General features: G+C 54.3%; 1 protein-coding gene across 3 annotated transcripts in view; it reads right to left on the reverse strand.

Annotated features, from left to right (window-relative positions):
• UBN1 (ubinuclein 1) overlaps positions 1–13,225 on the reverse strand; it is a 32,264-nt gene that overhangs the window by 7,758 nt on the left and 11,281 nt on the right. For all 3 annotated transcript variants that reach the window (XM_083152707.1, XM_083152705.1, XM_083152706.1), the window contains exons 7-14: positions 11,783–12,158; positions 9,145–9,212; positions 6,349–6,478; positions 5,898–6,016; positions 3,483–3,605; positions 3,044–3,187; positions 1,952–2,002; positions 72–108 (exon numbers count right to left, since the gene is read on the reverse strand). In XM_083152707.1, the coding sequence (XP_083008833.1) occupies positions 72–108; positions 1,952–2,002; positions 3,044–3,187; positions 3,483–3,605; positions 5,898–6,016; positions 6,349–6,478; positions 9,145–9,212; positions 11,783–12,158 (1,048 nt within the window). The remainder of the gene's footprint in view (positions 1–71; positions 109–1,951; positions 2,003–3,043; positions 3,188–3,482; positions 3,606–5,897; positions 6,017–6,348; positions 6,479–9,144; positions 9,213–11,782; positions 12,159–13,225) is intronic.

A 13,225-nucleotide genomic window follows, 5' to 3' on the forward strand; every position in this document is an offset into this window, starting at 1 on the left:
ATAAAAATAAAAATGATAAGTTGGTATTTTACAGGGCTACAGAAAGGCAAAGACCAGGCCGGCTATAGTACCTTTGCTTTTGCAGGGGTTGGTGCTTTGTTCTTTGCCCTGGTAATAGAAATAACAGAATAGAAAATAATCACACTGCAAAGAGTCTTCTACTGGTTAACCAACGAGACTCAGTCCTCTCTACTGTCAGCTAACAGGTGAGACTCAGTCTCCTTTTCTTCTGGTTCATTGGTAAGACTCCATTCCCACTACTGTAGCTAGTAGGTGAGACTCAGTCCCCACTACTGCTGGCTAACCAGCGAGATTCAGTCCCCACTACTGCTGGTTCACCAGCGAGACTCAGTCTCCACTTCTGTCAGCTAGCAGGTGAGACTCTGTCCCCACTACTGCTGGCTAGCCAGCGAGACCCACTACTTCTGGCTAACCAGCGAGACTCAGTCCCCACTACTGCTGGCTAACCAGCGAGATTCAGTCCCCACTACTGCCAGCTAACCAGCGATACTCAGTCCCCACTACTGCCAGCTAACCAGCGAGACTCAGTCCCCACTACTGCTGGCTAACCAGCGAGATTCAGTCCCCACTACTGCCAGCTAACCAGCGATACTCAGTCCCCACTACTGCCAGCTAACCAGCGAGACTCAGTCCCCACTACTGCCAGCTAACCAGCGAGACTCAGTCTCCACTACTGCCAGCTAACCAGCGAGACTCAGTCCCCACTACTGCTGGCTAACCGGCAAGATTCAGTCGCCTCTACTGCCAGCTAACCAGCGAGACTCAGTCCCCACTACTGCCAGCTAACCAGCGAGACTCAGTCCCCACTACTGCCAGCTAACCAGCGAGACTCAGTCCCCACTACTGCCAGCTAACCAGCGAGACTCAGTCCCCACTACTGCTGGCTAACCAGCGAGACTCAGTCCCCACTTCTGTCAGCTAGCAGGTGAGACTCGGTACCCACTACTGCTGGCTAACCAGCGAGACTCAGTCCCCACTACTGCTGGTTCACCGGCAAGACTCAGTCTCCACTTCTGTCAGCTAGCAGGTGAGACTCTGTCCCCACTACTGCTGGCTAGCCAGCGAGACTCAGTCCCCACTACTTCTGGCTAACCAGCGAGACTCAGTCCCCACTACTGCTGGCTAACCAGCGAGATTCAGTCCCCACTACTGCCAGCTAACCAGCGATACTCAGTCCCCACTACTGCCAGCTAACCAGCGAGACTCAGTCCCCACTACTGCTGGCTAACCAGCGAGATTCAGTCCCCACTACTGCCAGCTAACCAGCGATACTCAGTCCCCACTACTGCCAGCTAACCAGCGAGACTCAGTCCCCACTACTGCCAGCTAACCAGCGAGACTCAGTCCCCACTACTGCTGGCTAACCGGCAAGATTCAGTCGCCTCTACTGCCAGCTAACCAGCGAGACTCAGTCCCCACTACTGCCAGCTAACCAGCGAGACTCAGTCCCCACTACTGCCAGCTAACCAGCGAGACTCAGTCCCCACTACTGCCAGCTAACCAGCGAGACTCAGTCCCCACTACTGCTGGCTAACCAGCGAGACTCAGTCCCCACTACTGCTGGCTAACCGGCAAGATTCAGTCGCCTCTACTGCCGCCTAACCAGTGAGACTCCGTCCCCGCTACCTACGGCTTCCCTAGAAGGTCTGCACTAGCAGAAAGTGTCCCAGCTCTCTAGACCATTAATTACTAGTGTGTTACAAGAAATTGGCCACTCCTCTACTTCTCTGTGGTCAGATCAGGGAACCCCGCCCCTTATCTCCTATTATCTCACTCGCCTGGCATGCACAGATGAGGCGGTTGTGAGATAATAGGCTTTAGTAATCTTCTAGGAACCATGCAATGTGGCCACTTCCCCCGTGTGCAGACACTGGATATAGGACCAGTAAGTAAGAGGGGGTGGGGGTTGGGCCTTACAAGAAATACTTACATTACGGAGATCAGATGTGGGTACAAACGTCTGCTCTCTTTATACAGAGTCCTGCAAAGGAATAAGGAAATAAGTACATAGACACGTTTAGCGGCGGATGGTGCGGAGGTGAATGCTACCACGGTGGGAACACTACCCTTGCATTCACAGACAGCAAGAAGAGAGTCCTGCCACAGATGGCTTAAGCACAAGTCAGCCTAGAACTATGGAATGAGCTGGCTGTGCAGAAGCTGAAGTCGCATTTAGCCCTTGCAAGTGCTACAGGAACAACCTAGATCCCAGAACAAAGCTTCATGCAGGGACAAGTTGTTCAAGACACTGGAGCCTTGTGAGAGCCCTTATGATTGGAGGAGGTAAGCAGGTGTCCCGATTCCCACTGATCGAGCCAAGAAATTGGGTGAAAAGTCTGATGTGTTTGACTTTTTTTTTTAATAAAGTTATTTTTATTAGGCAATAAAAGTCGTCACAGAGTAATGCCCCATGGCATGAATATAGCACAAATAAACACTACAAATATATGAAAAGACAAGTGAAACATGTATATTTCGGTACTGTTACTACTAGGTCACGAATGTGGAGAGACAAATGATGTGTTTGACATTTGACCTGATCCAATGCACGGTCCCATGCGCATCAGATCGGAGTCGGACATAGACGGCGGGGAATGGTATTGCATGCAATCCTACTGCCTGGGAGGTTCAAAGGAATTCTCCCTCTGAGAAGTGCCACAAGTGTATGGGGGGGGCCTTAGGCACATGACTGCAGCGAGCTAGAGGATTGGGCCAAGGGAACAACGCAGTGGATTGGATTACAGAGTCAGGTGATCGCTGTGGGGCTTGTGGCTTCTAGTTCAGCGATCAGCTGATCACAAGTGTCATGGCGCCTCCCACAGAGCCAAGTACAGCATGGAACAAGTGGGGTGCATAGCGGAGGAACATGGGGCACCATGCCAGCTTCCGTGGGTATCGGGGACACAGCAGAAGTTACACATGTATTACATAGTTGTGCATCCCAGTAGTAGTTTCAGTGGCCCTGGAAGAGGATGGGTTTTAATAATGAATTTTGCAGATGTGTCACCCTGTATATACTTACCGGGCCTGCATCCAGCCTCGGGGCCATAAGGGCTTCACCTCCACATCCAAAAAGGTTTTGAAGTAATCCTCCAGGCTTGGCACACAGCTGCCCTCCGTTTCACACAACTCCACCTTTATACGCACCAGCTGGCACAGAAGCTGCCTGCAGAGACAGCAGAGGGTGCAGAGAAAGCAGATCATGAGGATAGGGGGTGGTTTAGATTACATAATATTTAATTGTGGTCCCCACTGAGACCATTGCCAGATCAAATCCAGGCACCTACTAAGCCCCCTCCTTCCTTGATTCCCGGCATTAACCAAGCCCTTTGCTGACCCCCTGGCACCCAACTAGACTCTCCTGCACCCATTAAGTGCTTCCCTGACTACACTCTCACCTGATCCTTGGTGGCGCCCATTGCATCCCAACCTGCTCCAGAGCAGTTATTGAGCCTGCTCACCTGATCTCATCAGTCCACTGAAACTTCTTCCTGGGGCCAGCTGCTTTCTTGCTGGCCTTGTCCTCTTCCTCCTCCTCCTCGGAGAGCATCTTCTGCTCCTTATCCTTGTCTTCTGTCAACACCCTGGTGGAAACAAAGAAAAATGTGGAAATATCAGTACTCTGCTTTCTATAACTTTTTCAGGCGTCTACCCTAGTCGGCCCCGTCCAGGCGTCTACCCTAGTCGGCCCCGTCCAGGCGTCTACCCTAGTCGGCCCCGTCCAGGCGTCTACCCTAGTCGGCCCCGTCCAGGCGTCTACCCTAGTCGGCCCCGTCCAGGCGTCTACCCTAGTCGGCCCCGTCCAGGCGTCTACCCTAGTCGGCCCCGTCCAGGCGTCTACCCTAGTCGGCCCCGTCCAGGCGTCTACCCTAGTCGGCCCCGTCCAGGAGTCTACCATAGGCGGTCATGTCCAGGAGTCTACCCTAGCTGGCCCCGGCCAGGCGTCTACCCTAGCCGGCCCCGGCCAGGTGTCTACCCTAGCCAACCCTGTCCAAGCATATACCCTAGCCAACCCGGTCCAGATGTCTACCGTACCAGACCCTAGTCGGCTCCGTCCAGGCGTCTACCCTAGTCGGCTCCGTCCAGGCGTCTACCCTAGTCGGCCCCGTCCAGGCGTCTACCCTAGTCGGCCCCGTCCAGGCGTCTACCCTAGTCGGCCCCGTCCAGGCGTCTACCCTAGTCGGCCCCGTCCAGGCGTCTACCCTAGTCGGCCCCGTCCAGGCGTCTACCCTAGTCGGCCCCGTCCAGGCGTCTACCCTAGTCGGCCCCGTCCAGGCGTCTACCCTAGTCGGCCCCGTCCAGGCGTCTACCCTAGTCGGCCCCGTCCAGGAGTCTACCCTAGTCGGTCATGTCCAGGAGTCTACCCTAGCCAACCCTGTCCAAGCATATACCCTAGCCAACCCGGTCCAGATGTCTACCGTACCAGACCCTAGTCGGCCCCGGCCAGGCGTCTACCCTAGTCGGCCCCGGCCAGGCGTCTACCCTAGTCGGCCCCGTCCAGGCGTCTACCCTAGTCGGTCATGTCCAGGCGTCTACCCTAGTCGGCCCCGTCCAGGCGTCTACCCTAGTCGGCCCCGTCCAGGCGTCTACCCTAGTCGGCCCCGTCCAGGCGTCTACCCTAGTCGGCCCCGTCCAGGCGTCTACCCTAGTCGGCCCCGTCCAGGCGTCTACCCTAGTCGGCCCCGTCCAGGAGTCTACCATAGGCGGTCATGTCCAGGAGTCTACCCTAGCTGGCCCCGGCCAGGCGTCTACCCTAGCCGGCCCCGGCCAGGTGTCTACCCTAGCCAACCCTGTCCAAGCATATACCCTAGCCAACCCGGTCCAGATGTCTACCGTACCAGACCCTAGTCGGCTCCGTCCAGGCGTCTACCCTAGTCGGCCCCGTCCAGGCGTCTACCCTAGTCGGCCCCGTCCAGGCGTCTACCCTAGTCGGCCCCGTCCAGGCGTCTACCCTAGTCGGCCCCGTCCAGGCGTCTACCCTAGTCGGCCCCGTCCAGGCGTCTACCCTAGTCGGCCCCGTCCAGGCGTCTACCCTAGTCGGCCCCGTCCAGGCGTCTACCCTAGTCGGCCCCGTCCAGGCGTCTACCCTAGTCGGCCCCGTCCAGGCGTCTACCCTAGTCGGCCCCGTCCAGGCGTCTACCCTAGTCGGTCATGTCCAGGAGTCTACCCTAGCCAACCCTGTCCAAGCATATACCCTAGCCAACCCGGTCCAGATGTCTACCGTACCAGACCCTAGTCGGCCCCGGCCAGGCGTCTACCCTAGTCGGCCCCGGCCAGGCGTCTACCCTAGTCGGCCCCGTCCAGGCGTCTACCCTAGTCGGTCATGTCCAGGCGTCTACCCTAGTCGGCCCCGTCCAGGCGTCTACCCTAGTCGGCCCCGTCCAGGCGTCTACCCTAGTCGGCCCAGTCCAGGCGTCTACCCTAGTCGGCCCCGTCCAGGCGTCTACCCTAGTCGGTCATGTCCAGGAGTCTACCCTAGTCGGTCATGTCCAGGCGTCTACCCTAGTCGGTCATGTCCAGGAGTCTACCCTAGTCGGCCCCGGCCGGGTGTCTACCCTAGCCAACCCTGTCCAAGCATATACCCTAGCCAACCCGGTCCAGATGTCTACCGTACCAGACCCCTTCCAGACATCCACCCTAGCTGACCCCGTCCAGGCATCTACCCTAGGCAACTGCATCTATGCTCCCCAATATTGAGTTGACCATCAGGGGGCACTGTGCCACTGAAGTCTTTGGCTACCACTCTATGTAATCAACATGTCGCATGGCCCCATGGGCAGTGTTTCCATTATCTACAAGTTATACTTGACTCTCACAAGGACAGAAATGTATTTTGCTCCCTCCAATCATTGCGGCAATACGGCAATGTCACTTACTTGGCGTACTTTGTCCTGTTGAAGACTCTTAACTCCTCGTGGAACTTGTTCATCTGCTCTGGCATAGCCTTCGCCACAGCCTCCCGCAGCTTCTGTAAGGGCTCCTGCAGTCGGCCACCCTGTGGAGAAAGGGGCGCAGTGACGGTCAGATCTGTGCATCCAGGCTGTATCATGTACCCTATTAGCTAGGGCAGAGGACAATGCAAGGATTGACCTGTGCCACATTGGCCACGTTCTTTTTCTACCCACAAACCACGCATTATACCTGCTGTAATCCTGGCACCCAAAGTACTAATGTAATGTAAACAGTCTGGAGGAACCAGCCACAATCACCAGAAAAGAGGTTCTGCATCAGCAGTACACACGGCCCAGAGATGGCTACAGGTATTCGTAAAGGTGGCAGCAACTAATCTCAGGTGGTACTTACTGGTTGGCACTAGGAGTGGCTCACCTGTTTCTGTAGGTAGAGGCGGGTGGCCCATTTCATCAGGGTGTCTTTGCTGCAGGGGAGAACCGAGGACAGGTGGTTGAAGACGGCAGCACGCATCGCAGTGCTGAGATCCCGGGTCAGAAGGCAAATGCTTTAACAAAGAAAGTACGATTGTTAGAGTCAGTCAGTTGCTCTTATGGTTATAAGCTAAGTGCAGAGGTGATCACTGATTACAGAATTGGGAGGGACATCAATACACAAGGTAATACACAGTGGGAGACCCTATCACTACAGGAGGCAGAACACAGCAGGAGACCCTATCACTACAGGAGGCAGCACACAGCAGGAGACCCTATCACTACAGGAGGCAGAACACAGCGGGAGACCCCATCACTACAATATGCAGCACACAGCGGGGAGACCCCATCACTACAGGAGGCAGCACACAGCGGGAGACCCCATCACTACAGGAGGCAGCACACAGCGGGAGACCCCATCACTACAGGAGGCAGCACACAGCGGGAGACCCCATCACTACAGGATGCAGCACACAGCGGGAGACCCCATCACTACAGGATGCAGCACACAGCGGGAGACCCCATCACTACAGGATGCAGCACACAGCGGGAGACCCCATCACTACAGGATGCAGCACACAGCGGGAGACCCCATCACTACAGGCGGCAGCACACAGCGGGAGACCCCATCACTACACTACAGGAGGCAGCACACAGCGGGAGACCCCATCACTACAGGAGGCAGCACACAGCGGGAGACCCCATCACTACAGGAGGCAGCACACAGCGGGAGACCCCATCACTACAGGAGGCAGCACACAGCGGGAGACCCTATCACTACAGGAGGGACTGATCACTACAGGAGGCAGCAGGAGGGACTGATCACTACAGGAGGCAGCAGGAGGGACTGATCACTACAGTAGGCAGCAGGAGGGACTGATCACTACAGTAGGCAGCAGGAGGGACTGATCACTACAGTAGGCAGCAGGAGGGACATAGGGTGGTCAATCGCGGGATTGGGATGATCCCGGGATTTGGCCCCCAAAACATCGGGATTTCAATCCCGGGATTGGAGTTTCCAATCCCGGGAATTCAGGATTACGCCGGGCAGTGTCTGAGCACTCAGGAGGCAGCAGGAGGGACTGATCACTACAGTAGGCAGCAGGAGGGACTGATCACTACAGGAGGCAGCAGGAGGGACTGATCACTACAGTAGGCAGCAGGAGGGACTGATCACTACAGTAGGCAGCAGGAGGGACTGATCACTACAGTAGGCAGCAGGAGGGACTGATCACTACAGTAGGCAGCAGGAGGGACTGATCACTACAGTAGGCAGCAGGAGGGACTAATCACTACAGTAGGCAGCAGGAGGGACTGATCACTACAGTAGGCAGCAGGAGGGACTGATCACTACAGTAGGCAGCAGGAGGGACTGATCACTACAGTAGGCAGCAAGAGGGACTGATCACTACAGTAGGCAGCAAGAGGGACTGATCACTACAGTAGGCAGCAAGAGGGACTGATCACTACAGTAGGCAGCAAGAGGGACTGATCACTACAGGAGGCAGCAAGAGGGACTGATCACTACAGGAGGCAGCAGGAGGGACTAATCACTACAGTAGGCAGCAGGAGGGACTGATCACTACAGTAGGCAGCAGGAGGGACTGATCACTACAGTAGGCAGCAGAGGGACTGATCACTACAGTAGGCAGCAGGAGGGACTGATCACTACAGGAGGCAGCAGGAGGGACTGATCACTACAGGAGGCAGCAGGAGGGACTGATCACTACAGTAGGCAGCAGAGGGACTGATCACTACAGTAGGCAGCAGGAGGGACTGATCACTACAGTAGGCAGCAGGAGGGACTGATCACTACAGTAGGCAGCAGGAGGGACTGATCACTACAGTAGGCAGCAGGAGGGACTAATCACTACAGTAGGCAGCAGGAGGGACTGATCACTACAGTAGGCAGCAGGAGGGACATAGGGTGGCCAATCGCGGGATTGGGATGATCCCGGGATTTAGCCCCCAAAACATCGGGATTTCAATCCCGGGATTGGAGTTTCCAATCCCGGGAATTCAGGATTACGCCGGGCAGTGTCTGAGCACTCAGACGCTGCCTGGCTTCTCCCTTACCCGGCCGGCAGTGCAGCACTGCGCAGCGTGACGAGGTTAGAGGTCACGCTGTGCAGGGCACAGCCACACACACACACACACACACACACACACACACACACACATCAGCCGTCCGCCCGCCCACCCATCCTCTCCGGCTCCCGGCCACCCCGCCGTAGGAGACGGCAGTACCAATCCGGCAAGCCAGCAGCCCTCCCATCCGCCCACTCAGCAACCTGGCTCCTGGCTGCACCCGGCTCCCGGCCAGGGTTTTTATTATTATTAGGGAAGCCAATCCCGGGATTGAGCAGTTTTCAATCCCGAATCCCGGGATTGAAAAAATGCCCCGGGATTGGCTTCCCTAGAGGGACTGAATGTAGGGCAAGTGGTCAGTGTGACTGGGGCCGTACATCTGTAACACAGGTGTCCTAAGGTGAGCTCAAGGAGGACAGACAACTCCGGGGGGAAGGGGACATAATAGTGCATAGACCAATGGGCAACATGTATTAAGCCTGGTGAAGAGATAAACTGGAGTTAAAGTTGAAGGAGATAACGCACCAGCCATGAAGGAGATAACACACCAGCCAATCAGCTGTGTTTGAAATATGACAGTTGGGAGTTGATTGGCTGCTGCGTTGTCTCCAGTTTATCTCTTCGCCAGGCCCCAATGTCCGATAATACTTACTCTAACAAGGCAGTGTTCAACTCCTTGGTAAATAATATATTCTTGTCGCCCTCCGACATACGGACAGTCTAAAACAGAAGTTGTAAATGACATTAATTGTGATAACTAATAATTACTAAACATTACTTTTACTTCAGCAGTAGAACATTCCTTTTGGATAATGAAGCGCTTGTCTCACCTGCTCATTACTAGATTTAGGAATCCTGATCTAATGGAGCTTTAAAGCTGAAAAGTCAGGTGCTGGGCCTGATTCATGTTCAAGCAAAAAAAATTCAAGTACATTTTTTTCTGTGCACGGTAAATACTGGCTGCTTTTGCATGCAGCCCACATATGTTGGGCACTTTTATACTTACATTGCTAATTAGTAATCAGTTTGGACAAATTGGGCGAGATGTACTAAAAGCCTTGAAAAAGAGATAAAATGGAGAGCGATTAAACAACCAACCAATAAGCTCTGTTATTTTTCAAACACAATCTGTGACATGTCAGTTATGAGCTGATTGGTTGGGTGGTTTATTACTCCCCATTTTATCACTTTATAAGCTTAGTACATCTGGCCCATTACACCCAAATCCAACTCTCTGCACATGCTACATCTGCCCCCCTGCAGTGCAGCCAAGGTGCACAGTTAATTGCTTTTTTTTGGCCTGTACTTCCAAAACACAATCTCAATCATGCTCTAGCTGACCTCAGGCTGTACACTCCTATCCACAGCCTCTGAGATGCCACCGTGTACACTCGGTGACCTCAGGCTGTACTCTAGCACATGGAGGCCTCGGTGACCTCAGGCTGTACTCTCTCATGGGGCCTCGGTGACCTCAGGCTATACTCTCGCACCTGGGGGCCTCGGTGACCTCAGGCTGTACTCATCTGGGGACACGGTGACCTAAGGATGTACTCTCGCACCTGGGGGCCTGTGACCTCAGGCTGTACATGGTCATCGGGGGGCCTCGCACCTGTGCTGTGGGCCTACCAGGCCCATTCACCAGGTCCAGCACCTTCTCTGAGGGGGCACAGCTACCATTACACATTACAGTGGGCAGATCTGCAGCTGCCTGCCCCTTCCCCAGTCTCCTTCAGGTTCTCTTGGGACCATTCTCAAAGTGCCCGGCATCCTGGAGCCACGGCATTGGGTCTGACAATGACAGCACAGTAAGCAACCAGCAGGAGTGAAGACTAAGGAGAAGAGGCAGCAACTGACAGGCGATAACAGAGGAACAAGGTTAGCAGCACCACTGCTCCCTGGGTGGGTGGGAGGATGAAGATGGAGCTATAAGGGGCTCTACTGGTACACAATGTGTAAAAGGGGCTCTGCTGTTTGATGTGTGGTGTAATGTGAATAATGGAAACTGTGCAGTGTAATGAGAACTGGTAATATTCTCTGGCCACACCCCTTCCCAATAATAAAAGATCCCTTTATTTTTTAAATATGGGAGGAAGTGTGTGTGTGTAGGCATCACAATGTCTAGTTATGGCACTGCCAGTTTTACACCAGTTTATGTAGACCAGTATAAAACTGCCTAACCAGTACTCTTTACCTAGCACGGCGCCCACGATTTTGATCGTGGGCATCGCAGGTAAAAAAATCGCGGGCATCGCGGCCATTGAATGCACTAAAAATCGGGTGCGACGCGACGCCCGCGATTTCCCATAGGGAACAATGTTAAATTTCTCAATTGACCCGATTTTACTGTTCATGGCCCCCACAATTGTGAACGCCACCCCACGATCAACGTCAACCCAAAGCGTGGCGAGCGCAGCGAGCACACGAGGGGCGGCGGTACGCGTCCTACGACCTTTTCATACCCCCACTATCCACGTCGGCGTGGAGTTGAGAATAGAATAGTGTGGCGAGCGCAGCGAGCCGGAAGCGTGGCGAGCGCAGCGAGCCCCGCGAGGGGACTCGTATACCTTCACAGGTAAACGCGTCCCTTCGCGGGCTTCACAGGTATCCTCGTCCCCTCGCTGCGCTCGCCACACTATTCTATTCTCAACTCCACGCCGACGTGGATAGTGGGGGTATGAAAAGGTCGTAGGACGCGTACCGCCGCCCCTCGCGGGCTCGCTGCGCTCGCCACGCTTCGGGTTCACGTTGATCGTGGGGTGGCGTTAACAATTGTGGGGGCCATTGCACACTTCAGGGTGGCTATTTGGCCTCTGTGGGCCGTTTAACATTGATTCCTATGGAAAAATCGTGTCAATTGAGGCATTGAACAGAAAAATCGGGTCAATTGAGAAATTTAACATTGGTCCCTATGGGAAATCGCGGGCATCGCGTCGCACCCGATTTTTTAGTGCATTCAATGCCCGCGATGGGCGCCGTGCTAGGTAAAGAGTACCGCCTAACCTTCTTTGCCAGAGCCGATTCTGATATGAGTCACAATCTATTGACATGTTCCCTTGCAAACAGCACCGGTAAAGGTGTCCATGTAAATATGTCTAATACTGGCATACCATTCCCAACGTGGATGTCATGATCCTCATGTACAGTTGACTGTGCAAAAGAGTTCTGTAACTATAGCAACTATCGGCTTAGACATGGGGGGGAGTTTAGAACATCTGAATAGTTTCTATGGTAACTGCACCTTTGCTGTACTCTTTCCCAGATGTATCCCAACTAGCTGAAATCTTCTTTACCTTTGTGAGCTCCTTAATTTTTTTTTCTAGAGGAGGCGGCAGTCCCTCGGGGATGAGTTCCTCCCCAACTAAACAGCCGCCACCTTTCCCGGCTGGAATGTTGGCCCCTTTCTCTGGCTCTTTCTGCCTCAAGGAGTCCATCGGCTTGGTGGCAGTCTCGGACACTTTGGTGGAAGGTAAGGGTTCAGGAGGTGGCTTGGCTTCCCGCGGCGGTGTAGGTGGTGGCGGTGGTGGGGCTGGGGGTGTCGAGGTGGTAGAAGCTTGCAGTTTGCTTTTTTCAGCATCTTTTTCTCTCTGAAATTTTGCCAGCATCTCTCTTAAAGGCATTGAGTATTTCTTCTTCTTTTTGTCTTTTGTACCGTTCAGAGCTGTGAAACTGAACAGGGGAAAGGTACAATGGTTACTTATAAGCCGATTATATTGTTACAGAAGGAAACAGTATGTATCATGGACTTATCTGTCACTTCAGTCTGCGCTGTAACATACACACTTACTGTAGGTCCCCCTTGTCAGCTGCTCGTTAACTTCCACTGCAGAACCGGATAGGTTATCTGCAAATATGAAGTACCCCCCGCAGCTGGAAACTCCGATCCCTGCTTTGGTCCCTCCTGCTCCACCGGCAGCCGCTTCCCCTATAGGTTTCTATGGGGGGAGTGCAATGCTGCCCAATTTTCCGATATCGGGAAGCATCGCATCAGGTTTTAGAATGGCGGTTGCCTTTGGGCTACAGACCGCACTGCCGGCCGGGCGGTGCGGTCAGCGGGGTTGGTGCTAAACGCGCATCTGCAGACCCTTCCAGCACCCGGAGAAACAGATTGAAGAGACGGCCCGTCCCTGCGTCTGCATTCATTGGCCAGAGAGCATCGCACTGCCTGACACTCCAGCTGCTAAGCAGAAAGGGCCTGATTCAGACCTTTTCGCTGGGCTGCATATATACGCAGGTAAACGCCGCCCACAGACACCCCCTGGAGCCCGAATCCGCTCACTAGCATGCGAGCGGACGCATTCGCATACACATCCGCTCGTGTGAAAAAAACATTCGATGGTCGCACACCATCGAAGGATTTTTTGGTACTTGTGTATTATCACAGCGCCCAATTTGGCTACGTACGCCGGCGTAGAGATCACATCGCATGCGATGGTACTTGTTAAATTTCACGGCACCCCTGGCCATGGATCGCTTTGCACGCAAATCGCATGCGATTTTATTGCATGCGATGCCATGTAATGCGATGCGATTTAGCACCCCCCCCACTATCCATGTCACCTCGAAGTGTGGCGAGTGGCCGCGGAACGAGTGACGTGGATAGTGGGGGTGTGCTAAATTGTGGGCACGCCCATAAAACGTTCCCCTGCACGCCCCTCCTGGAGTGAACGCCCCGACGCATGTGATGCTCACCGAAGCTGTCCGCTTTGGGGTTTGCACATGCGCATATTCGCGCA

The sequence above is a fragment of the Crinia signifera genome, chromosome 7 (assembly GCF_055691185.1).
Source record: "Crinia signifera chromosome 7, ASM5569118v1, whole genome shotgun sequence".
NCBI lineage: Eukaryota > Metazoa > Chordata > Amphibia > Anura > Myobatrachidae > Crinia > Crinia signifera.